General features: G+C 43.6%; 1 protein-coding gene across 2 annotated transcripts in view; it reads left to right on the top strand.

The window, feature by feature from the left end:
• The window catches only part of MAML2 (mastermind like transcriptional coactivator 2), a 334,492-nt gene that overhangs the window by 225,572 nt on the left and 81,147 nt on the right, over nucleotides 1-27,773 (top strand). For both annotated transcript variants that reach the window (XM_081799047.1, XM_081799046.1), the window contains exon 2: nucleotides 315-1,811. In XM_081799047.1, the coding sequence (XP_081655173.1) occupies nucleotides 315-1,811 (1,497 nt within the window). The remainder of the gene's footprint in view (nucleotides 1-314; nucleotides 1,812-27,773) is intronic.

The following is a 27,773-nucleotide window of genomic DNA, read 5'->3' as shown; positions in this document are numbered from 1 at the left end:
AATTGTAGGTATTATCAATGACTCCTGATGATATGTGAAGTATTTTCCGTCCATTGACCTCTGTACCGATAACGGGAACCAACGTGATCTCTAATCACAAACTGACCTGTTCTTCCAGAAACCATTTATTCTGTTTGGTGAGTTTCATTATATTCCAGACTGTGCTTCATGTGTACCTTTTTCTTTTTGAATTCATCCTGTGTGTAAACGGAAAAAAAAAAAAAAACAACAACATTTAAATATCATGTCTCTTTTGACTAAAAGCATATCTGGATTAATATCTCATATTTTTCTTTTTCATTCTCTGTTTTCAGCTCCAGGGTTCCTTGAAAAGAAAACAGGTGGTTAACCTGTCTCCTGTCAACAGTAAGAGGCCCAATGGCTTTGTTGATAACTCATTCCTTGATATCAAGAGAATCCGCGTCGGGGAGAATCTCTCTGCAGGACAAGGGGGCCTCCAAGTAAATAATGGACAAAATCAGATTATGTCAGGGAGCTTGCCCATGAGCCAAGCACCCCTGCGGAAGACTAACACTCTGCCACCCCATACACATCCTCCTGGAAATGGTATCTTTAATATGGGCTTAAAGGAAGTGAAGAAGGAACCAGGAGAGACTCTATCTTGCAGTAAGCACATGGATGGCCAGATGACCCAGGAGAGCATGTTTTCCAATAGGTACGGAGAGGACCCTGTAGAGCAGCTGATGGACCCAGAGCTGCAGGAACTGTTCAATGAACTGACCAACATATCTGTGCCTCCCATGAGTGACCTGGAGCTGGAGAACATGATCAATGCCACCATCAAGCAGGATGACCCATTTAACATTGACTTGGGTCAGCAAAGCCAGAGGAGCACTCCCAGGCCCTCCTTGCCCATGGAGAAGACAGTGATCAAGAGTGAATACTCCCCGGGCCTAACCCAGGGCCCCTCGGGCTCCCCTCAGCTGAGGCCCCCATCAGCTGGCCCTGCATTCTCCATGGCCAACTCCGGGCTCTCCGCTTCCTCCCCGGTCCCTTCTGTCCCTCAGAGCCAGGCTCAGCCTCAGACAGCCTCGGGAGCGAGCCGGGCCCTGCCGAGCTGGCAGGAAGTATCCCACGCCCAGCAGCTCAAGCAGATCGCGGCCAACCGTCAGCAGCATGCCCGGCTGCAGCAGCACCAGCCTACCACCTGGTCGGCCTTGCCCTCCTCCACTGGGCCATCGCCAGGTCCGTTTGGGCAGGAGAAAATCCCCAGCCCTTCTTTCGGTCAGCAGCCATTCAGCCCGCAGAGCTCCCCGATGCCTGGGGTGGCGGGCGGCGGCAGCCAGTCGAAGGTGATGGCTAACTACATGTACAAGGCCAGCCCGTCGGCCCAGGGAGGGCACCTGGACGTGCTCATGCAGCAGAAGCCTCAGGATCTCAGTCGGAGTTTCATGAACGCCCCGCACACAGCCATGGAGCCCCGGCATGGCAACACTAAGCCTTTGTTCCATTTTAACTCAGATCAAGCAAGCCCGCAGATGCCTTCCGTTTTGCCTTCCCAGGCTAAGCCATCTCTCCTGCACTACACCCCGCAGCCGCCGCAGCCGCCCCCGCAGCCGCCCCAGCAGCCCCCGCAGCCGCCCCCGCAGCCCCCGCAGCCGCAGAGCTCCATTTCAGGCCAGCAGCCCCCGCCGCCGCCGCAGCCGCCGCAGTCCCAGCCCGCCCAGCCCCTGTCCGGTCAGCCTTTGCTAAGGTCCCCCTTGCCGCTGCAGCAAAAGATCCTGCTTCAGAAAATGCAGAACCAGCCCATCACAGGCCTGGGGTATCAAGTCTCCCAGCAGCACCGACAGGTAAGACGTAAGTCTGCTACCCCAAACGCAGAGGACCGGGAGACCATTTAGCCTGGTCCTTATGCTCTGGTTGCAACTTCCGCGTTGGGGCAGAATCGAGACCGCGAAGACAGTGGCGGTCCTGTCGGATTCCCGCGAAGGCCTCCTGAAGCCCAGCTCACACCGGGCATCTGGAGGCAAGAGCTAGTATTTCCTTGTAGATCATTCCTCTCGTTGGGATCTGCAGCGGTCAAAGGCTCTTGCTTATTCAGAATGTTGCATTGTAATTCACGATCTTTCATGACGTGTCCGGTTGGCAGTAAGACTCGGATACACCTGATGTTTATTCCTCCAGTCAGTAAGTCGGTCATTAAGTCCACATGCGCGTCCTGAGTACCTGCCATGTGCAAGATGTTGTGATTATGCTGAAAATTGAAATAAGTCCAGACATGATATTAAGAGTATTTAATGACCCGTCTACATCCACACCAACCAACTGAAATGCCCGAATGCCGAACGCATTGTAATAGATCCTGCTGTGACTCCATGCTGGTGCATTAAATAAGACATGGTCCCTGTTTTCAGGTACAGTCTGGAGAGAGAGAGAGAGACAGGCTTTAAAACTCTCATTTGAATACTAAGTGGAAAGGCCAATAACACGAGAGCACAGAGGTTGGGTGTCTTACCGTGCAAGGGGAAATCAGGGAAGTCTTTTGGAGAAAGTAATGCCTGCATTAAGTGTTAAATGATGAAATCGTCATCACTACAAACAGGAAAAAAATATCAGTGGTTACCTTATATCCTGTGATTAACATAAAGCAGAGGTTTTATTCTGCCCCAGACATGAATAGCATGAAGAGATAGTTCGGTGCCTCCAGAGCACACACTAGTGAGGAATTTCAGATCCCCAGGGAATTTGAGAGCGGAAACTCCTCCTGGAAGGAAGAAAGTCTGAACGTTGCTTTGTGCGTGTAATTTGACGGGTCTCTGTTAGCGAGCAAGCACAAAGACAACACATTACACGTCAAAACAGTATGTCAGGATATTATGACGGCACTGAGCCTAATTCCAATCACATTCCTAGAGTAGTTTTCGTGGCTACTGCCCAGACAAGAATGCCACAAGCACCACAGACCGTGGCCAAGCTAACCTTTGCCCTAGATGTGTGCCAGGGGAAAACTATGCTCAGCCAGCATTCGAGAGCTCTGCACCAAGGAAAGCTTTGAGCTCTTACCCACTTAAGAAGTGTGGGGGGTTAAAAAAGAAGTGTGGGTTTTTTTTTTTTAATTGTAGTTGATGAAGAATGGACTTGAGCAGAGTCATGTGTATATTTTACAAAGTTCCTTTTTAACAGGTAATTTGGGGATCATTGATAAACGGTATTGTGGAACTACTTCCTAATGGCGTGAGTTGTCATTTTGGTTTGGATGAATCTAGGTTCAAATTCTTACTCTGACATTCACTAGCTGTGTGACCTCAAGCAAGTCACTGGACCTCATGAAGCCTCTTTTCTCTCCTGTAAACGGGGGTGATAATAATATAGCCTAGGATTTTTTTTTTTTAGAATAAAATTAAGGAGCACCTGGGTAGCTCAGTTTGTTAAGCGTCCCACTCTTGATTCAGCTCAAGTCATGATCTCAGGGTGGTGGGATCGCGCCCCGTGTCGGGCTCTGTGCTCATCAGGGAGCCTGCTTGAGATTCTCTCTCTCCCTGTGCCTCTGCCTTCCCCCCAACATGTGCGCTCCCACTCTCTCCGCCCCTAAAATAAATCAATAAATACCTTAAAAATGAGATAATTTTGCACCCAGAGTTTAGAATAAAGTTGGCAGTTATTATGATTATCGTGGAAAGAGCCATATATGATTTCAGAATATGTTTAACAAGTATTACTCTTATGTAGGAGATGGAGTAAGTCTCAAGTTCTAACATAAAGAGTTTTGGAGGAATAAAAGAAAACTATCCTTCATTATTTTTTGTCCAGCAGTATAGTGAGTGGGTAGTGATTTACCCTCCCTAAGCCCAGACTTCTGATCATAAAAATGGAAATAATAAATAATGGGATATTAATAAAAGGTAGTGTCTGTTATTTACCCTGTAACTGGCATGACTTCTATCTTGCTTCCTTATGGTATCTCATTTCACCCGTATGAAGGAAATCCCATTGTTCTCATCTTACAGGGGATGCAAGTGAGGCGCAGAGAGGCTAAGTAACCTTTCCAAAGTCACACAGATAAGAAGTAGCAGAGCTGGGATTCTGATGGTCTGTTGTGCTTTTAGCCACTGGCTATACAGCTCATAGGTAGGATTTGTTGGGAAATGAATGACCACTTACAGACCATTGTGAAATTCTCAAAAAGAATATTTCCTCTAATAGTGAGCCATATTTACATAATCTACAAGGTAGATGAAGTCCTTTGGGGGTAAAGAAAGTCTTAAACTCTAACCTTCAGAGTTGTTATAGAAAAGAATAAAAAAATATCTGTGTGACTGTTGACCTTCCTGAGGGTGAACATTATGGAGCTAACCAAAGTAAGCCATTTACAACAGGAAATATGTCTCTTTGGTCACCCCGTCAGCCCTTCTTTGGGAGCCTTCCTGCCATCCTCGGTCCTGTTTCCGGCTCCATTTCTCCTATCTACAACTGTACAGCACACTCATGACCTCTTCGTCCCCCTCGAAGCTTCCAGAACCCAAGCACACCAGTGGGTGCTGATGGCCAAATCAACATACATCTTTCAGTGTCTTAGATGATATTTACCTGTTTCCAGTGCCTATGACACATGATGCCAAGATAATTTTCCTCTTTTCAAGAAAGCTCTTAAAAAGTGGAGGAAGTGACAGCAGTATTTCAAGCCAAAGGCCCCTTCTGTACATGCCAGACATGGCGACCCATCTACGGCTTTATCCTAACTTTGTAGATTGAATCAAATTGTCCCTTCCTGTTCAACAGTTCCAAGAGGGAGGATTCGGAAGTCCTGTGTCTGAGTTGTAAGCAGGTGTACCAGAGCTCCATGGTCAAATAAGTGGTGCCCTCTTAAAAGCGTTCACCTTTGGGGGGGCTGGACTTATGCTAATAAGGGTGCTGTTGTTCAGCACAGTTACAGGGTTTTGCTCTGGGGATTATTGTCTTCAGAGCTTTTAGCACATTGGGTGGATTATTACCAGTGCAGTAATATTCATCCTGGCAGGGTGATCTTTGAAAACAGTCAAGATGGGTAATGCTGCTTTGGGTCAAAAACAAGGAATAAGTGATAGGATAGGACTGGATTTCAAATATGGCTTGTGAACTTTCTCTGAAGGCAATAAAGTAAATAAATGAGTTGCTTTCCAAGATGGTAATTTTGAGAAGCAACTTTCATTTGGATGTGCGTATTTTTAAGGTTTTTCTAATTCTTATTGTCTCATCTAGTGTATTACTAAGTATTGTCAGCTCAGGGAGGGTAGTTTTAACCCCACCCTTTATAGTAGACAGTACAAAAGTGTGTTCTCATTTCCAATTAGCAAAATCTCTGTTACTCATGACCAAAGCCACAGGAGGGGAAAGATGGGGAATTAAGCAATTCTTAAGTTTATCAACTAGAGTGTCCTAAATGAAAGCACTGGTCATAAATTTTTTTCTGCATGTCATACTCAATTTGTGTCAAACATAGGAAGACTTATTATGGGATTTTTCTAATTGGAATTCTTTCACCTTGGAAATGGTGGAAACCTTGGCTTTCTGCTACAAGATGGTAGATTGAATTTGTCGATCAGTTGCTTGTGATTTACCTAGCAGAGTGTGCAAAGATGGCCTTCTCGTCACCCTTCAGAACTCTGCACCCAGACAGATCTGCATGCTCAGGCAAAGAATATACTGGGGGGGGGGAGTCTGTGTCCCTCTGTCTTAATTGGGTACCCATATGCATTCTCCTAGATGTGAATGGTGCCTGAGAGATGGATGCAGCATAATCAAATTGTTAGAGACCTCTTTATCGTTTCATGTCTGGGGTGGTTTCAAGTAAGCCCTTCTCCAGATACTGAGAGAACAAATGGTATTTGGTATTTCACAAAATGTCTTCAGTGACTCTGTCTTGCTAAGGTTTGGGGCTTGGCAAATGGAAATACCTCCTGGCTGTAATTTCCTTTCCTTTCTGATTTAAAGGTTATGGGAGAGGGCAGGAGAGGGATATAATGTATGCAGTTCTGATTTATCTTCAAGTCACTGGATACTTGTTTAAGGTGTGAAAGAGTTATTGGTTCACTAGGGCTTGTGAGAGTTCAATCCAAAAGCTCTAACCTCTTGAACCAAGAAGTGATCTTTGTCAGAGCTGTATAATCGGAAACTTAAAAGTGTGAATTTTTTTTCTAACATTAGATCCATGAAACTGAAGTGGATTCTATATTTGGTTTAGAATTATCCCATCTCTAAGAATTCTGAGAGGGAACACAGCCAGGGAATGGATGGTTTGTTATGACCGAAACATAAATTTGTACATTTCCTCCTTAGTTTAAAGCCAAGCTCCTCAATCATATATTAAGAACCTCACCCCGCTCTCTCTGCCTAGCCAAGTTTATCCTTCACTACTTTATATATCAACCCCTGGCGTAAATCAGGCAAGACTCATGTTCTCCCTCCTTCTTCTTTAAGGTAATTTTGGATATATCTGATCTTAAAGATGAACACCCAGTTGAGGGTGAAGGAATCACTGGACCTCTCCTAGACTGACAAATCCTTATAATTGCCCAGTGAAAGTGCCAGAGAAGAGATAGAACCTTGAATCAGCTGGGAATGCCTTTTCTAGTGGGAAAATAATCATGAATTCAATGTTCTGCAACAATATAACACGCAAGTCACCCCCTTTACCGGGGGCCACAGACTGGCTAAATGGTCAGCCAGTTAGACTAGTGCTGGGGTTCAGGTTTAAAGGGCTAGAACCAGGTCAAAAGAAGTCAGGAGCATGAAGGGCCAAAGACAAGGCCAAGCCAATGTCCTAGACAAGCTGGGACACAAAACGGGTATACTCAGAATCCAGGAGTGAAGCCAAAAGATGGTAATAAACCTATGGTCATGGGTCAGATATAAATGACATAAAATCTAAAGTGAAGTTAGGATAGAGACCCAAGAGATGCTAGGTGATCACTGCAAATGAGCCTTAACAATTTGGTGATTTCCATTATGACTCACTTTGGCTGGGCTATGCTGGCAAGAAGGATGAGGTCTGATACATACTGAGGATTGTCCGTGGCAGACCAGGAATATTATGTTTGCGTTTTCATTTTATTTTTGGTATTTCATCATTTATCTTTTTGGTTTAAAAGAAAATAAAAATTTGTTTTTAATATTCCATAAGACCAGTGCTAGGGCTAAGAATCCAAATAAATTTCCAGACATAGATGTTAATATGACCTGTACTGAAGAATCTTGATTGGCAAAATTAGCAGGAGGGGGATTTTGCATGTGTCTTGTTAGTTTCCGTTAGTTGATTTGTTGGCTTTCACCTTAGTACCCACTCTGTGCCAACATGCAAACCCTCCTTTGAGGGCACTGAGGCTCAGAGAGGTTAAATAACTTGCTCAGAACTACAATTAGTAACTGGTCTGAGTTTAAGCCCAGTGTTAATAACCACTGTGCTGCATAAGTTAAGGAACTAGGCAGAAGTGGTTTGGGTTTTGTTAACAGGGCCTTCGCTAGGATATCTGTTCAAAATTTCATGATTGTCTATGTGCCCAGTTTATTTCTACCTCAGAGAAAATGTAAGCCAGTTCTGATGCAGGGACGGATCTTCAAGCAAATTCACTGAAGTTGCCTTGTCTGAATCCACAGATCTTTATGTTTCCCCATCTGCCCAACCAAGAGCCATGAACTAAAGATCTTAGGCTAAATTGAGTACCGCCCTGTTCTGAACTCTACCAATAGTTTTTATTCATTCATTCAAAAAAATGTTTGTTGAGGGCTTCTATATGTCAGGCACAGTCCTGGACACTGATACCACTTCTACTCAGAACAAAGACAGTACGGTAAGGGAAAAAAATAAAATTAAAAAATGTTTTTTAAAAAATTAAATAATCAGAGAGTATTTTCAAATTGAGCTTTTTTCATCATACTGCAGGCTTGGTTTATTCTTGGCTTCTGTTGCTAGGCTGATTTGCTTCCAGGCTTCTTGGTACCTCTGATCCCAGATAAAAATGGAGAATACCCAGGGGAGTGGTATGTGACTTTGTTTTTTGAGGAAAAAATTCAGGAGTTTGGTTAGCTTTTTTAAATGATGAAGAAAATTCATTGCCATTCTTGTTCTTTAACATGATCCATCAAGATTTAAGAACTGTCCAGGGTCACTTTTAAGAGTTTCCCAGTGGGATAAAACCATAATTCGTGCATACATTCATATGATGAGAGTTTCATGAGCACCTGCGATGTGCCAGGAATTAGAGATGAAAAGATCATGTGATGCAAAGAACCCTCTTTGTACCCATCTAAAAGATCAGGAAGGTATGGTCCCAACCCCTTGATGAGCTTTTGATCTGAAGGACACGTCTGTCCCTGATACTTACTGAATTCTTACTGGGTGCATATACTACAGTCTGATTGTAAGTCTACAAGTTCAACTTTGAATGTGTTATTTTAACCTTTTACAGAGCAGAGCTCTATTTTGCTGGATATCCCACTTTCGTGTCTGTTTTATCTTGTCATCCGAGTATGTAATAGCTCAGAACACAATAGAATGAATTGGCATAAAGCAACAATTAACTCCTGTATCCCTCAATAAAGAAATCAACACAGTAACAAGAAGAACATGTTAGCCTTGGAATCATAACGCGTAGGGTTTAAATCCACACTTAGGGGAATGACTTCTATTATTCCAAGGTCTTTGTCAGTGTGTTGCATCCATCAACAAGAGCGGTGCATTTAAAGCATTAATGCGTAATTCAGCCTGTTGAATATGAAGTTTCCAACTAGGGGAAAAAAGGGGTATGAGGTTAAGAAATAGATTTGATCCCAGGGATGGAAATGCAAGAGGGGTTAATGGAAAATCTGACAGATATTTAACTATAATGTGCATTAATGTAGGTGACTCAAACAATCCCCTTTGCACCCATTCTAATTAGTTCTGCCTTTTCTAATCAGATGTCAGTTGTTATCAGTTTGGTAGAGAGGGGTGGTGATTTCTTTTTGTGAAATCGAAAGGAAGCAACAACCCATTTCGCAGGTACACTAATCAGTAAATTTTCACGTTAATGGTTAATTAAAGTCAGGCACAGAAATCGGAGATTCAGAAGGTGTTTATTATAAGGAGTTCTCGATCTGAAACAAAAAACTGCACAAATGTTTAGACTACCAGGATTAGAGAGATGTAATGGGAGTGAATCATCTTACTCTTTCACAGTGCATTTTAAGCAGGGAAGACCAAACTTACACACACTGAGCCTAGGTAGCTCTCTGGATACTAATTAGAGAACTCCGGCTGAATATTTGCATTTCATGCAATGAATCTGAACAATAAAGTGGCACTTTATTCTCCAAGCAATAAATTGAGTAGAGCATAATAGAGGGAAGCCAATGACTACTTTCCTGTGCATCCTGCAAAATCAAGTTTCAAGGTCCCCGAGGAAGAAAGAATGGGGGTGGTTGACCTGTTTCCCTTTCTTTCTGCTGCTAATTCCCTCCACCCTGAATCACTGGCATTTTCCACAGTTTGCTTTTCACAGGAGCTTAAGTTCAGCTCCACCTTTAGGAAACATGAACTTCATAAACAGGGAGCTTTTTTGGCCCTTCTTCTTGGTAGTCCACAGGTCTGTGTAGGTGCGCACGTGAGCATGTGGGCTTCATGCTCCGGTCTTGGGCTCCCATTCCTACTCTGTGTCTCGGGGTCTTTGTCCTGTTCTCCCTCCCCTTGGCTGTACCCTCTCCTCTTTCACCCTTTCCCTACAGATCAGTTTTGAACTTGCCTCTTTTCCCTGACCTCCTGGAGACCTGTTCTATGGCAAGCCTTAAGTGGGAGTGGGGGGAGGAGAGGACATTTCGCCACTGAAGTTGTTATTGGCCACAAGCATGAAGAGACTTTTCCTGGAAAAGGATCCGTGTTGGGGAGAGCCATGAGGCTAAATGAGCTGGCAGGCCCATCTCTCTATCCCACAGCCTCTGGCACAAAGGAGTGAATTCTGAATGGACATACCCATGGGCAGAACATATCCTGAAGAGCTTCTAACCATTGTCCCTTCTCATGTCAAGTGCTGGCTAACCTGGCCTGCCTCCTTCCAGTCTTGCCAACCTGCCACTGGAGTGAGCATGCTAAAATAGGAATGTGGTCATGTCTGTCACCTGCCTGAGGCCCATAAATGATCTTCATTTTCTCAGAATAAAATCCAAATCCTTATGTAGCTTATAAAGCTCTACATGACCCGGCTCCTGCCAAGATTTATTGGTTTCCAGTCCCAGGTTTTTTATTCCTTGACTCCCACCCACTCATTCACTCATCTTTTTTTTTTTTAGATTTTATTTATTTATTTGACAGAGAGAGAGATAGCGAGAGCAGGAACACAAGCAGGGGGAATGGGAGAGGGAGAAGCAGGCTTCTTGCCGAGCAGGGAGCCCGATGTGGGACTCGATCCCAGGACCCTGGGATCATGACCTGAGCCGAAGGCAGACGCTTAATGACTGAGCCACCCAGGCACCCCATTCACTCATCTTTACCTGCCAAGTTCACACACACACTGCACTCTGGCTCCTGCCATAAAAAGTGTACTCCAATTCCTGAGAGGTACCATGCTTTCCCTCACCCTCAGGTCTTCAAATATGTTGTTCCTTCTATCTAGAACATTCTACCGCCCTACTCTGCACAGCTAACCTAACTCTATGCTTTCTCAGTCTCAGCTGAGACATTTGATCCACAAGGTTTCCCTGGCTTCCCAATCTGGATTCGCTCCCATCCTGTACTCTCTGGCAGCTACCTCTGCTTCCTCTCTATTGGCTGATATCAGCCCTCATCTATCTTTGTTCTTGTGTGTCTTCCTCAACGAGACTGGAGGCTACTTGAAGGCAAGGATGGTGTCCATCTTGTTCACCATTGTATTCCAACCTCTGATATGGCTTCTATGTGGGATATTTAGTGAACAATGAACAAATGAATTACAACATTGACCCATCATCCATTCTTCTGTTCTGGGCTGTTAAGGACGCCAACACATCACCCTGTCCTCCCAAGAAGGAAGGAACAGAAGCTACCATTTCCACCTTCCTCCATAACAAGTCTGCTCTTAAAACACCATTTGCCCATGGACCTGCACCAACAGTTACAATTTTCAGGGATAGAAACTAGAGAATTCACTCTCAGCTGCCCCATGGGTTAAACCTGTGGAAGGGGCGTGTGCAGAGGCACTCTTCTTGGAGCCTGGACTGACCTATATCACGGGGAATCATACGGGTAAGAGTCAACTAAGAGAATATTATCAACAATATTCCAAATGATTCTTTTCTTTTATGAAACATATATGGAACACCAATAATTTACCAGCAGTGACCAAGACACAACCCCTACCCATAGGTAATGGACACAAACAAGTGATTATGTAGTGTTACAAGGTTTCTGATAGAAGTGACCGTAGGATATTCGGAGAATGCAAAAATAAAGCGCCTGTTATAGCTTTGGGAACTAAAAAAGGCTTCCTGGATGAGGCATCATTTGATGGCCGCCCGCACCTCTTCCTCACCTCTGCCTCTGTCTCTGCTGCTCCCCGTGTGCTTGCATTATTGCAAGCCTCCCTCCTTCCGACTCGCTTTTCCCTCCCAGTAATGGGCTGGACCACGTGTCTAGGAAATTCTGCCTTGTTCCATGCTCCGTAGGGCCGAGGCCAGTGGCTGAGGTTCCGTTTATCTCTGTCGCTTTGGCCAAGCCTTCTCCCTGGAAATGCACCTTCACCCCAGATCCAGTCACTCCCCGAGGCTCTCCTGCACTGGACTGGCTCTCCTCCCTATGAATGTCTTTTGCCCAACGACTTCCTTTTCCCTCCTGGCCATGGGATCCTGCCCACCTGCTTGGACAGTTCCAAGGTGTCTTAGAACCCCAGCCTCTGCCCTAACTGCCCATGTTGCTGCCATCACCCCTTCTCACGCTCTGAAACAAGTAAAGTTTGTTTCTTCCTCCTCTAGTGCATACAACAGAGTGCCAGTTCTTTCGGTACCATTCTGATATTGTATGATAATTTAGTTTAGGTGTCTGTTTTTGGCCAGTGAACCAGGAATTCCTAGAGTTGGGACTGTGGAATTTCTTTTTCTTCTCTGAACTCACAAAGTATTTTGTATCTCTCATTGCACTCATTGCTTTATATCTTGAATTATAATTAAGTCTATACGTCAACCCCTCCACTAAATTGCAAGCTCCTTGAGACCAGAGTGTGCGTATAATTTATCTTTGTACCTCCAAGGGCTAACAGAGTACCTGAGAGAAAGTCCCAACATAAGGACACAGAAACAGAAGGAGAGGAAGGGAGAACGAAGGAAGGGAAAGAAGCTTCAGTGTGTGTGTGTTACAGGTTGTATGGTCTTGAAATCAACGGAAAAGAAATAGGGTTGAATAACTTCTGACATCAATCTGAATAGAAAATATACATTATTGAGAATTTATGCATTGTTTACCTTAATGACCAGATAGCCTTGGTCAAATTACTTGGATTCTCTGAAACTGAGCTGCATTATCTGTACAGTAAGAATTACGACACTATTTTTCAGGATTGTTGAAAAAATTCCATGAAATAACCCATGAGACTTAGGACAAATGTAGGGCCTGCACCTTGTAGGCAATTCATAAGTGTTAGCTCGCTTTCCTTTGCAAACTAAGGACGACCAGAAACAAATCCACTAAAACAATCCAAATTAAATGTTAGTAGACCCTTGCAATAGTTGAATTCCAAAACTGAGCTTCCATTTAACTTTGAGTTTCCAGGCAACTAAGGCAAAAAGAAATTATATGGGGGATATAGAGGTTCTTTTTCTTCAGTATGGAAGAGAGCATGCCAGTTCATCAGTGGAGGCAAACTCTTTCCTGGAAATGAATTCAAAGGTACATTTATCACTGGGGGAATTAGGTAACACGATGGACATCTTCCACTGAACATTTTGTGAAGACATCATGACACTGTTTACTTTGAAGTTTTTGTTATTAAGCTGCATTGTAAAATCCGAGGCCAAAACACTGGATTTTAATTCCGTGAATACTTTTCCCTGGGAAGCTGAGATAATGGGGTACAGATGTCATGTTTTCTAAAGCTCTGTATCAATGGTTTTTGCACTTTGTTTGAGTAAGAATACGTCTCTCTTCCCCCTTTCAAGGTTTCCCTGTGACACCTCCCTGGAACTTAGATTCCTTCAGGACGGGCTTCAAACCTGGGTTCTGGCTTATCCCAAGGTAGAGTTTAGAGACTATATGGGAACGCATAATTAAAATTCCCGTTAGACTGCCTCACTCAAATCTCAATGTCTCGAATGAGGTTCTGGCAAACCCAAGCATTGTGTAAAGTAGATGAGACCTATGGAATGTCTACCTCTGAGTCAGCTTTCAAGGAGAGCATTTCGAAAATCCTTTTAAGCTATAATCTTGTCCCTCCATAGAGAACAAAGCTGTAAACTTCAGATGTGACCCCTCTGCTCACCAGAGCAAGCTCATTAAAAATCACCATGAAAACATTCAGCAGTTGGTATAGTTATTTTTCAGTCAACAAATATTTAAGCACTTCCCGTACACAGAAAACCATGCCAACTGCTCTAAGAAAGGTACTGAGAGGGGTGTGCCATGTGGTGGGGGCTGCAGGGGAACGAGAAATAGAAGGCAAGGATTCTGGACCCAGACTCGTTGCCGAGTATTTTACCTTTAGTAATGAGACTTTGTTTACCCCCTTTGTTACAATTTTATTCTATAATCCTTGAATTTTATGACTCTAAAATGCAATTACTGTCCTCATCTTTAAATTTGTTCTTTTTATCACAGTAACACAGACAAATAATTTAAAATGACAAGTCATGCTAAAAGGCAAAAGCTATTCCTTGGCACCCCCTTCCCTCAGCCCTCACCCCAGAGGAAACCACTTTCACCATTTTGAGTTTCTTCTTCTGGTAGTTACTGTCGGATCGCTAAATTCATGCATGCCTCAGATCTCTTTCTTTGTTCCTTTTAAGCGGTATCTATTACATCTTACACAGTAGGTGAGGATTTTAGTCTTTCTCTGTCTTCCCCTTTGCCGCCACAAGGTTATGTCAAAAATTTGCCTAAGTCCATATCAGTGTCTTCAGAACTATGAAGACATAAGTAGTGTGTACAGCTAAGACAAGCCAGAGTACTGTAAGCATAATTCCTCTGAAGAAGCTCCGTGTCTAATTTTCTTTTCACTTGTCAAGTTTCCTTGAATCTCTGGATATGTCTTCTCATACCGTCCAACAGCTCTGTGAAACGTCTGTCAGTTTTCCACCTGTAATTCCTGTCAGATAATCTGTTTGCTGTTTCTTTTCCTGGGTGCATCTCCCCAGGAGCCCTCTCTCCCCAGCTACTGCCCTGACAGAGTTCTCTAGGCCCACGGATATTGCTGTCACCCTAGGACTTCCTGCCTCCACGCTGGGAATGCCTTCCTGTCTTTTCTTTATCAGACTCCCTGTCTCTGGGTCCCATGTGTGGCTCTGTCTGCTTATTTAATCTCTCATTTTGGTGCACTGTGTCTGCTGATAGCTTCCCGACACAGGACATATGAGAGGTAAAATGTTGAAACCCTCAGAGACATCATAACTCATTTGAGACAATAAGAAAAAGCTCAGAGCATCAAGAAGGAACATTGTTGAACATTGATAATGTCTTCCTAGGTACATTTGGGGCTACGGAGCGTGCAGAGAAGGGATGAGAAAGGAAGCTTCATCTATTGAGCACCTACTATGGGCTGATTGGTTTCTCCATGACATTCCTAAGAAATAGTCATAATTTTCTAGTAATTGGCCTAAATCACACAGCTATCAGGCGGCGAAACTGGAATTCAGATCATGTTTGTCTGCTTCTAGGCGTGCTCCACACGCTGTGTCTCTCAGCCAAAAAGCATAAGTGCACAATCCTTGCCCTCAAGGAGTTTGTTCACCCATGTCTTTAATCCAAATCAGACGTTTGCCGCTTTCTCGCCCACTATACTAGCCTCGTACTGTGTGTGTGTGTGTGTGTGTGTGATTTAATTCTGGTTAATGCAGTATCTATTTTCCTAGTTTCATGTACATCAAGTTTTATTATGTTTTTCTGTGAAATTCTGGAACAGAGCTATTTCCAAAGAAGATTTCAGTTCTTTTTTTTTAGATTTTATTTATTTATTTATTTGAGAGAGAGAGAGACCATGAGAGGGGGAAGGGTCAGAGGGTGAAGCAGACTCCCCGCTGAGCAGGGAGCCCGACGCGGAACTCCAGGATCAGGACCTGAGCCGAAGGCAGTCGCTTAACCAACTGAGCCACCCAGGCGCCCGAAGATTTCAGTTCTTGATCCCATTCCATTTATTAGGGATTAGGCAGGTATAGTCTGATCTGGTTACTGCTGAAAATGTGTTCATGGTTTTGCCCTTTTCCCTGGTGGATTTTGGGTTCTCTGCCAGTCGGTTCGTTTGCTGACATTTATCACATTTAGCTCCTGCCTCGGGGCCATTCAGGATTATTGGTGGGGAACGACTCCTGGCTGTGGCCTGCAGTAGCAGGCTTCTCCAAGCTCTCTTCCCCCTGGAAATCTGTATCGGTATCTCTCTCCGAAACAAAACAGAACAGTAAGTACAAGGGGTAAAAACATAGGACGGGATTTGAAAATGAATGAAAGAGGATAGAAGCATTGTTTTTTTTATAGATCAGTTACTGACCAGTGTGCAAACAGACAAATAAGATAGACGTATTTCATTGACATCAGCACAGTTGAAGCCCCCTGACGGCTTTTCTCACCCAGGGGCCTTGACACTTGACACAGATCTCTGTAAGCGAGGGGCATCAACGGCAGGGTCAGCGGCCAGACCCCAGCGCGGGGACCGTCCCCACTGCCTTCTCTGGCACCACCACTGCTCCCAGAAGCAGAAACACAGAACCCTTTCCTCCAGTTAGAGATCAGAAGCAGCTAACCGTCCTCTGAGCAGGCTCTACTTTTGAGTCCTGGGTTCTAAAGGTTCATTTTTAGTTTGGTTGTTTGGCACTCTTGGTGCACTTTGTCCGTAGGAACAAATTACAGAAAGTTTATCACTTCCCAGGCTGGCCTATTCAAAGTCTATTTGACTCCTCTGGTCATCGAGCTGTTAAGAGTACTGACCACAATTTCTCGAACACTGCATTTCAGAAAGAAAAGTTGTTCAACTACACTGATTGAACCAGGCATGGGGGTGGAATCAGGAATACAGTCTATTTAGTGAAACAAGAGAATCCCCGCGCAAGAGACAAATGGGAGTCCCACATGTGCACAGGGCACTTTGCTCTGAAAACCACAGAGAAGGAAGAGACTTCCACCTCGGCCTGGCTCCGGGTTCTGAATGGGAAGACGAGGAGCATTTTTGGCTGGACCTTCATGGCAGAGGGAAGCGGGCCTTCAGACCACGGAAGAGGGAAAGTGAGATTAGCCAGAACATCACCAGCGAAGGGCCACAGAGCTCTTCCTTTCTAGTGGTCATTTATAGATATTTATAGATCGGGGGCTACCTGAATGCCTATCAGTGTCTATGCCTACCCACACCAGTTTTCTGGACTGAAGTTTGTTGACCTGATTTATCAAGATAAAAAGGTTTGAGCCATCAGTTCTATTTCCAAAATCTATACAGAGCACCAGGCAGTAAAGACCTTGACACCAAGGCAGCCAGGCCCAGGGGCCTTACCAGGCTGTGCTCTGGACACCTCACCAGCCTTGGGAGGCAGGACTTGGGAGCCAAGGCTGTGTTTTGCATATGTGAACAGAGTCCACAAAACGATTTGCTCCTTTTACTACTATTACAGCCATGATGATTCCTAAAATAAGGTTTGACCCATCTGTGTGATGAAATTGAAATCGGCTACATAGTCAAAGCCAGAGAGAGAAAGCCAGAGAGTCAGAAAGATGGGATAAAAAGTAGGAAAGAGTGGTCTCAAGGGAGAAATGAAAGGAAATTTGGGCCAAAAAAAATGCATTTCTGACCATCTCTTCTGCTGTGTAAAGATACTTTATAAGGCAATTTAAACTCTGACCAATCGCCTATTTCTGTTTGCAACTACAGATGAAGCCAACCATTCTCACAAACTTGTCCATTTGTTTTTACTGCTCATGTTTCATTCAATTTTTTGGGAGGGATGGCTATTGTAAAATTCTTTCACATTTCTCTGAACACTTGAAATGGGGTCAAATCTAAATGAATGTGAATTCAGCATGGATCCCAAGGCCCAAAGGTCAGGCTCCACTTAGACGGTTTTGATGTGTAAAGCGCTGCCAACATTCATTTTTGTAGAGCAGCAAGAGAACCGAGCCGTGTGCTGGTGAAGATTGACATAGACCTCACTTTCCCCATCCTCAGAGGCAAGAAGTTTCTAGTAACCTGTGGGTCTGCGTGACTTGGGGAATATTGGAGACCCCTCCTCGGTCCACTTTGGGTGCACACATTCTCCAAAGAAGCCAGATGCACATGGGTGAGAACCTCGCCAGGCTGTTCCTTGGGAGTCTGAGGGCAGCCCTAACTTCCATGGGAATGGGATTCTCTGCCAAATTCAGATGCCGGAGGCTTCCCTTAGGGACCACAGCCCATCTTAAATGGAGGAAGTTGCTGTGAGAAGTAAAGCAGGAAGTTCTAGAGGGCTATGTTCCACCCCCCCACCCTTGTGTGTGTGTGTGTCAGTGAAAAGAGATAAGCCCTCGTCACTGTTTGCATTATATACTCGTGGAGTTTAAAATTTCAGGGAGAGAAAATAGTAAACAGAAAAGGAGAGGGAGCTTGTTTATCTCTCCAAGGCTGACATTCCTACTCATGCATACGTTACAAGATGCACACCAGTCATACCTCCAGGTTTGACACATTTGTCTTTCTCCCCTAAATGTCTCTGAGACTCCGCTTGGATGGTAATTCAGATGACTGTGAGGGTCACACCTCTCAGCAGTCGAGTCAGAACAACTTCCAGTGGTAATTCCTTTAAAATGAAGAATTTCTTCACCTCCTCCTTGCCTTGGAGTAGGAAAGAGGAGAATTTATTCACAAATTGGTCCTAACAGGGGAGATAAGGGACCCCCCAAAGCAGGGCTGACGAGGTTCACTTCAGTATCCAGGTTTAGGGGAGCATGAGAATATTGCACCGCAAGGCCCAGCTGCTCAGACATATTGGCGTGCGATCAATATGAAAGGTACTATCGGAACTGAGCACTAAGAGTAAAAACATTTTTCACATCGACATTGCAGCACATGACACACTGAACTGTATCTTCCTAGCCACAAACCTCACCAGCTTTTCCAGTAACCTGAAAAGACAAAGAAAAAGAGAACTTGGGGAAACTCCTACTCATCAGTCAGGTTTCCCCTTAAACGTCACTTCCTTTAGAAAGCCAGTCAGACAGATCCACCTGCACCTGACTTCCCCTCGCTCAGCTCTTCATGCTCTTTATGTTGTGCCTTCCAGAATTATCTGTCTTCTTACTAGACAGTCTTCACCTCTCAACCCCCAACAGCCAGCACACTCCCCAGCCCTATGTAGGCACCTAAATATGTGCTCAGTGATTGATGGAGTACTGAGGAGTCTGAGTTAGGTCTTGGAGGACACAAAAATGAAGATAGAATCTCCGCCCTGTCTGGAAGGAAGACCAGTAATAAGAAGATACCACACAATTTGGCAAACTTGGTAACACCTGTAAGAAGAGTTTCTCTCAAGGAGAACAAAGGGAAGGTTGAACTTTTGAGCACCCTAGTGATAAAACAGACAACTCTGTTAGCTACTTCTGGGACTCATTAACTTTACTAACAAGAAATAGTCGAATCCTATTTCCTTACATTTCAAGTTTGCTGCAGGGAGAACATGGTATCAATAATATTAGGCAATGGATTTCATTTGGGGAATATTCTATTAGAAAACATGAAATATTATCAATACCTTCCCTGGGATATCGATCAGCTTTGTGGTATCTAACATTACATTTCAAACTGCAGAACCGAAAGCTAATACATAATTGGCTTTGTAGGAAGGGTTTAAAGAGTGAATAAAGAATCATGCTTAAGTTTCTGCTTGCTCACTTCTTCTGTTCTTCTGCCATTTAACTCCCTTTTTTCAGAAGAACAATCAAAATAGGTTCCGCCCGCTCGCCGGCCTCCGGTGCTCCGTGCAACACTGTTTACCCAGCAGTGTTGGTATGCCTGGCAAAACAGACAACAGAAAGGAAGGGAAGGCTCTTCCCCGAGGGTTTGCTGGTCCGATCAGAGCACCCTTGACAAAGATCACTTGCAATCTCCGGCAGAGAAACCTAACGTTTATTCCAGTGTCAAAAATGACTTGCAATCTTTTTCATATTGGGATGTTTGCGAGGACTCCTTCCGTCCCTCTCCCAGTGTCCAGTGGGCCCTCTGTGCTTAACAGCAACAACAACAAAAGTTAGAACCCTGGTGCTGTTGCAAAGTTGAATGACGGCAGAAGGCCTTGAAACCACCATCATCATCTGCACAAAAAGTGAACGGACTCTACACTGACCTCTCCAAAGGTAGAGTCTATTGAAGAGGTCAATCTCTGGGGACCATTTGCTTTGGGGGTTTTTCTGATTTGGTTCGTTTTTAGAGAGAAATTATATTTTTTTAAATGTCGGCTCTAACTCTCATGTGACCAAACAAACTGCAAACAAGAGCATGGTAAACAGAACACAGCATTTCAGCCGTTTCTTGTGACTTTGAATCTGATGCGGACAGCACGTACTTTCCTTCACACAGGGGTATAGTTTGAGAATATGAGCTTGTCCAAGGCCACGGGGCTTTGATGCCATTGAATATGCGGGGTGGCTGCCTGCAAGCCAGGTAACTACTCTGCCTCATTTCCCCCAAATCACAATGAAACAGATGATCAGACCAGATGTGTGGCCCCCAGACTTTCAACTCTCAAGACCATATTTATAATAGGGTTGCTGACACGGATCTACTATATTTCATTTTCCTGTGTAAGGACATTAAAAATGAAAAATCACCATCATTTCATGGAAAAAAAATACATTTTAGCATTAAAAAAACTGAGAACATAACTGCAGAGTAAGTGATCATCCTTTAAATTAAGTGAATAAATTTTAGCTGTTTGATAAACTCAGTGTATGATCCTTATTTTTTGGTCCCATTAGCAAATAAAAAATTCCTTGGTGGTGGATATGTGTCCCTGGAACACCACCAGACCAGATGATCTGCATGGTGGCTCCTTCCATGTGCCCCACTTCAAGCATAATACTGAAACATACAAATAAGTAAATAAGTAAAATGCCAACTAGAGACATAGCCCCTTCTCCTTAGCTGGGGTGAAGGTGTTAATGTTTTCCAGCACCCAGCTAACGAGAATGTCTGCCACCGCAGCATCCCACCTCCACCCAAGATAGTAGATCTGCTTCACTCCATTAAATTGTCATTGTTTTCAGCTGCAGTGACTCTTCTAATTAGGAATGAATCCAGCAATAAGGAAATCAAATAAAAAGAAATGGGGAAGATGCCAAAGGGCCAAGAGAATATAAAAGCAAGACAAAAGCTTTTTTTGCAAGGCTAAATTGATGATGTTGCCCGAAACACAAATGTAAAGGAAAGGATTTATAGCACAAAGAATGTAATACAATTCAGTTAAATTGTTCAGTCTTATTACAGTATTAATGCTGCAGCCAGGTTTCATTGTATAAATTAGATACACAGTCTTTTCCCTAAGATAGTACTTGATTCCCGTAATAGTTTTTAAAGTCCTCCAAAATTGGAAATATAAATATGGAAACTCACAGTGGTCAATATTTTGAGCCAACCCTAAGAGAAAGGGGTTTGGACTGAGGTCTAAGAGCACTTAACTGAAACAGAGCCACCGAGAAACAAGTTTAGTCTTGGAGGCACGTGGGAGGAGGTGACAAATGGAGTTTATCATTTTGGGAGGATTGTGGATTTGCCTTCTTGTTTCCTTTGGCAGTGCAAAGCAAGAGGCCGGCTTGGGCATTCATTGCTTTAAATGCACAGTCATATTGGCATGAGATGGCTGGTTCTGTTCATGGTCATGTTTTCAGAATGAGATGGGTCCTTTAGAAAATGGTCCTTTCTTCAAGAGAGATCTCTTTCCAATTGAGGAGACTCTCCCCGCCCCCTTCCTTTTTTTCCTGGCTGTATACCACCCTGACTGAGGAGGAGGCAAAGAGCAAAGATAGCTTTATTTCAACTATGTAAATGTTCAGATTTAGGTTCAGTATTTCAGAGGTGGTATGAATCTTCGAGATGTTTCTAATGAAAACATTACTCCCTTTTTACATATGTGAGAGAAATTCAGTGGCTTTTCCAAGTTCATCCAGATCAATGCTGGACCCCAGTAATGAATTGCATCTACCCATGAATATATGGAATTGAAGTATGAGCAAGCTTACATGGATAATTCTATGTAAGAAGCATGCGAAGGTCCATCGACCTATATGCCCTCAAGATATACCCTGAAGCAAGGTTTTAACTATACAGAAATGTGGCCTAACTTATAACAAGATCTTTAGTCAGCAGGTGGGCTAGGCAAGATCACTGCAAATTGGAAATGGTGAACGCTGGAGGAATCAGAGGAATTCTGTAGCTACTTGAAATTTTAATATTATATATCCAGAATATATATATATATTCTGAATATATATAAATATATATCAGAATTAAAACTATATCCTATATATTTCATAAATATATATCAGCATTAAATGCATCTCTGTGTCTCCCCCAAATCTTACACTTCACCTAAGTTGGTTTTCTTTACTTTTAATGCAATATACATTTTGAGGATTTGTGGTGTATTTGGTTCAACAGCCTAGGTAAATGAGAGGAGGATTCCTCCCTAAGGCTCTGCTCATGCAATTAGAGAAAGCTGCCTGGAGGGGAGATTTTCTATGGCTGTGACTGGTCCAATTGTCTGCCTGTGAGGACAACCAATTTTCAAAATGGCCAGTGGTGATATGTCATGTTGACCTCTTTTAATCTCTCTGTATATTAGCCACATGCAGGACAGACTGGGGTGGAAAGAGAAAACGGGCCCTTCAGGGTAATACAGATGAGGTTTGGTAACTGGGAAATTGAAGGATGTACCCAAATGTCCCTGTTTTTTTTCACCCCATCCGTACAAATGAGGTTACATAAGATCGAAACTAGAATCTCATAGGCTACAACCTTCCCACCTTACCTTCTCACCTGAGACATCTAATCTTAGAGGAAGTTACTTCTAGTCCTCACCTACACCCCAGTTGTCTGTGAGTCCAAAAGAAGTGTTTTATATGCTTCTCTTGAATCAGTAGGAGCGACTGCACTCTACCAGCTGCTGCCACTCGAAGTGACACTTTAGACCCCACCCCCCACCCCAGCCTCCACTGCCTGGAGCGACACCCGTCCACGGCTGTGGCTCCCAAAGCAATTCCAAGTCTGCTGCAGCATCTCTTCTCTTCCCACATGGCTCCTTCCTTCCCCCAGCCACACCCAGCAGGAGAGCTGGCTCAGGACACTTCCAGAAACCGGTGGTCATCTTGGCAATACCCCTTGTCCTCCAGTTCTATTGCTAAATCACTGTGTTTATACCAGACTCTACAGTTCTTCGTGAAGCATCTTTTTCCTCAGGAACTTCCAGTGTGTCTGGACAGCTTGGTTTCCATCAGACTCTTCTACCATTCTGAATAACTGCACATAAGTTAGGGAGAGAGTTCAAACTTCTACCCACCTTAGTCACCGAGGAGGCCTCTTAACCTCCCTGTGAAAGCTTCACGCTCACCTGTTTCTTCCTGGCAGGTGTATTCAAGTCTCAGCCACACAAGAGATGCTGAAGTAACAACAGATTAATCATTGGAGACAGAAGTGAACAACAGACAGCAGTCAAAGACTATTGTAGTCAGTGTCCCTGAGGCTGAATGAGATTTATCTGTTGTCTGCACTGAATACATAGCTGTGTAGTCTCCTGTGCTTGCAAAATAAATTTGAAAATCTGAATTAATCAAGAACCACTGATCGAAGCAATATGATTTCCCTCTCTTTATAGTGTGCTTATATCGTCTGTCGTTACAGCATTATTTATCTGGAATTTTCTTTGCTCATTTCAATTAAAAATAGAATTAATTCGAATAGGTAGTCACTTTAGTATAGAAAGAAAGAGGAGAAGGAAGGAAAAGGAGAAGAAAAGAAAGAAGGAAAAAAAACAGGAGGGTGGAGAGAAAGAGAAGGAAAGGAAAGGAGGAAGGAAGGAAAGAGAGAGAGAAGAAGTAAGTTAAGTCTCCTTTTAGATTTATAGTTCTCAACCTGAGGTGCACATTTTTATAAATGTCCAGGCTAGGGGTGCCTGGGTGGCTCGGTCAGTTAAGTGTCGGACTCTTGATTTCAGCTCAGGTCATGATCTCAGGGTCATGAGATCCAACCCCTCATCAGGCTCTGCTCTCAGTGGGGAATCTGGTTGAGATTCTCTCCCTTTGCCCCCCCCCACCCCTCATGCTCTTTCTCTCTCTCCAAAAATATAAAATAAGATAAAAATGCCCAGGCCCATCCTGGACCAATTAAGTCAGAATCTGTTCAGGTTAGGTCTGGGCATCTCCTCTCTCTCTCTCTCTCTGTGTGTGTATATATATATACACACACACACACGCACACACACATATACATACATGTATGCGTGTGTGTGTGTGTGTGTATTTTTAAAACCTCCCCCAGGAGTTTCTGCTTTGCGTCAGAGTTGGGACTTGCTGTTCTAGGGGAGGTACCAAGTACCAGGAGAGGGGAAGTTCCCAGACTTGCTTTACCTCCATCTTTGAAAAGTCAGGCTTTCTTATGTAATATTGAAGAGCATCAACCCAGGTCAATTATTGTAGTAGAGAAATTCATTGGGAAAGCATCATCTTCTTTCGAATGGCTGTGTAAATACTCTCGTAAAAACAGCTAATGAACTTGAGAATAAAATGTTTCCTAAGTGAAGTGATATATGCATTATCATTGTGACTCAGGGTACTTAGATAATTAAGAAGTAACACTTTTGTTGACATTTAACTACATCGAGAAGAAAACTTGTTGGACCAGAAATGTCAGTGGGTGAAAGGTTTAAAAAACTGACTCTGGCAGGTATTTTTTTCATAAAACTGCATCTTTTCTATGAGAGAGTTTTCCATTTATTTGGCCCTATTTATAAGCATGTTTGATTCCGTCATCATCCTCAGGCCAACAAAGCAGGGAAAAAAATGTTAGAATTCTGTACAGAGGTCAGTAAGACCTTAAATCAGCAACTTGAAACCACAAGCTTGCAAAATATGAATTTGAAGTTGTTCTTTGGGAATGCATAAGTAATATGGGTTTGAAATGAAAACTAAAGACAGGTAGTCATGGATATGCTTTTTCACGTCTCTGTTCCAACATTCGTACTAACATGAAATACCATATTCAAAGAATTCAGTAGACCCCAATAAATAATCATTTCCTCTCTTTTCTTGGATTCTCATAAAATATCTTTGAGGCAATTTTAGATTCTAAATCCTATTTACCAACGACAGGTTTAAAAACAAAATCCAAATGGGATATAATTTGCGAGAGAGAGGTGTTTCATTTTTTGGATCCTGACTTGTCCTGCGTAGAGTAAGGGGATCATGTGATAACTCTGGATTCTTAAAGGGCTGTTGCTGACATAATAGACTTGCTTTCTGAAATAGAAACATTACTGTTACAGGACCACGCTGCTGGCTGCAAAGAAACACATTTGCTCCGATAGAAATGGCCCCTTGTCATTTATTTAAATGCGTGTTCTGTTGTGTGGATAAAGGCATTTTGTAAGACAGTCCGTGTCTTGAAGGGTTGTATTTAAAATGGTGTCAGGCTATACTGGACAGATGAGCATTGATACCGAAGATGCTGTGGCCAAGGAAAAAAAATATACACAAATGGCAATTGAGCAGCAGAAGAAAGAGTTCTGAAGAGCAAGGCCAGTACACTTGTTTAGGAAGGCAGGTTAGTTTGCGGTATGCTGCAAGGAACTCTGGGAAGTCTGGCCATGTGTTCTGCCATGTCTCTTACCCACCCAGAGCCCTCCACTGGTTTCCCATCACACCGGGGGTCAAAGCCAATATCCACCCAAGGTGCTCCAAGATCCAACTAGGAGTGCAGGAGAGCGCACACATGCGCGCACACCGCCCACTTCCTCTCACCCTAGCTTCCATCCCTGTCCTGGTTTCTCCATCCTCCAGCCCCACCTGCCTTCCCAGAATGCACCAGGTTCCTGCCCATTTCAGAGTCTGTGCTTTTGATCCCTTCTACACTTCTCTATCTTCCTTACCAGGTTTATTTGTCTCTACATTTTTTGTCACCTTTGGACACACTGTTTGATTACTTTATGTTTTGTTTATATCTGTCCACCCTCACTAGAATTTAAGCACTACAAAAACAGAGGCTTTTTCAGTTTTGTTCACTGTTTGAGGTCCCAGCACCTCAGATAGTGTTTGGCACTAAGTAAATGCTCAGTCAATATTTTTGGAACAAATGAAGGGCTTTTCATCCTACCCTTTCTCTCATAGAATCCATTCCTAGAGGTCTGTTCCCAGTGATTCAGTGGAATGTGGTCTCACTTTAGGTCAACTTTGACTCAAGGAAACCTCATTAGATCCGTCGCCAATAGAGAGAATGTGGAAAGTGTCTAAAGTCAGGTGGTTCGGGGCTAAGTATTGCATGTTTTGTCCAGTCCATCTACCACATCGTATTCTCCCGCCTTGCCCTTCTCCTTCCCCACCCTTCCCTTCACCAGGAGCCATAGCAAACTATGTTACTCAGTGACTGCAAAGCAGGGGCAGGGGACCCTTTGGGACTGAAGACTTGATCCTCTCCTCCTTCAGGTAATGCTGCCCTTCCCTTGATGAAGCCGGGGCTCTGCCTTGTGCCCTAGGAATGGCAGTGTGTGCTGGTCCCAGTGAGTCATTCACATGATGACCCTGTTTACACACTTGTCACCATTAGTGAGACGATCCTGCAGCCCGGGCGTCCTATCTGCAAGGTCCAGGCAGTGGGAGAAGAGCAGAGTAAGATATCCCCTGCTCCCTGTGGGGTTGATCCCTGATGAAGAACCGCTGGTTTTGTTAATTAAATTGCACAGCTCCCTGGGAGGGAGGGACAAGGTGATTACTAGTTGCATTTTCCTTTGAGGGGGTTTTCAATCTTCTTTTGGAAAAGGTTGGGGAGGGAAAGGGGAGGAAGCCTAGGAGGGTCAAGCCCAGTCGAACCAACTTCTGTTGTGCCCGGGGCCAAGCACCAAAGCAGGTAGAGTGCTGGGAGACTACCATATCCCAACAGCACGTGCTGTGTCCCGGGCGCCTCCCAATGCAAGGCAGCACAGAGAGTGACCCTCCGTACCAGCTTTGCGGTCACACAGCCCATGGTTCGCATCCTGGCTTTTCTCCCCGCAATCCCTAGCTGTGTGTATGTCATCAAAGTACTGTGCCTAAACTCATCTAAAATGAAAGTAATACCTACCACACGGGGTGACTCTAAGGATTAAGTGAAATCATTTATGTTAAGCAATTACCACAGTTCCTGGCACATAAAGGTTCACAAGAAAAGACCACTCTCCATAACCAGACAGGACCCGGATCATCCTTTAAGAATATTAGATTTATGGAATGGATCATGATTCTTCTTGCTAGAATGTCTACGTTGTCATCCCAGAGAACTTTGGGAAACATACAGCTGAGTTAAGGTTCTTTATCTTCTTTCATGTGCATGTGTGAGAGAGAGAGAGAGAGAAACAGAGAAAGAGACAAAGAGACAGAGAGAGACAGTGCTGTATATCAGCGTGACACAAGAGAGGACGAGTAAGACCAAACCTGAGTCGCTCACAAGAGCTAATATCAGTTATTAACTTGGGCCTGTTAGAAGAAACTCTATTTCTTTATCTTGACTTGAGAATAAATACTTGATAAAACTAGGGCAATTTTCGTAGTAACTTTTCCTAGGTCTTCTTTTAAAAACATATGGAGAAGCATTTTTAAATCTATCCAAAACATATTCAGAACGTTTTCCAGATTAAAAAAAAAAAAATCAGTTTTGTGCAGATACTTTAGGTTCTGGAAATAAGCTATTTCCTGTCCACTTTGACACAAAAACATTCCTTCTAGCTTTTTAAGAATACGGTCCCTTGTTGAGATGGTGGCTGCCTGGTTTAGGGCATGAATTCTAATCATTTCTAAATTTTCAACTTTTATTCTACTCTGAGAATTCAAGCAAAATGACAAACAGTGATGGAATTTATAAAATGAGAAACTCTTAGATGAAAAGTGGAAAACTGTGAGTTGTTTCCAAGATTATAATAACAATAATAATTAAAACCAATTAAAGATTTTTTCAGAGCCAGGCACTGTTCCAAGCCCTTTACATTGTTCATTCATTTAATCCTCACAATTTTTCTGGAAAGATACTATTATCCTCCACATTTTACCACACACTGAGGCTCGTGACGGTTAGTTAACTTGCACAAGATCATGCAGTTAGAAAGCTTATTCCACACTCTGAATATACTGCCTTCTACAAATATAGCAAATATTATTCATGGAAAAGGAAAGTGAGGCTTCGAGAGGCCTAGAAGTTTGCCCAAGGTAGTAGCTCATAAGGGCAGAGAAAGGACTCGAACTGAGGAAAGTCTAAGTCCAAAGCTTGAATTCTTCATAAATACAGTTTACAACTATTTTTCAACCTTCAGACAAACCATCAGAATCCTTTACATAGGGGCACCTGGGTGGCTCAGTCAGTTGACCGCCTGACTTCAGCTCAGGTCATGACCTCAGGGTCTTGGGATTGAGCCCCACTTCTCTCCTGGCCCCTCCCCTTGCT

The sequence above is a fragment of the Leptonychotes weddellii genome, chromosome 11 (assembly GCF_054177405.1).
Source record: "Leptonychotes weddellii isolate Sample4059 chromosome 11, ASM5417740v2, whole genome shotgun sequence".
In the NCBI taxonomy this organism is placed as follows: Eukaryota; Metazoa; Chordata; class Mammalia; order Carnivora; family Phocidae; genus Leptonychotes; species Leptonychotes weddellii.
Note: the sequence above shows the minus strand (reverse complement) of the source record. Positions and strands in the feature narration are given on the sequence as shown.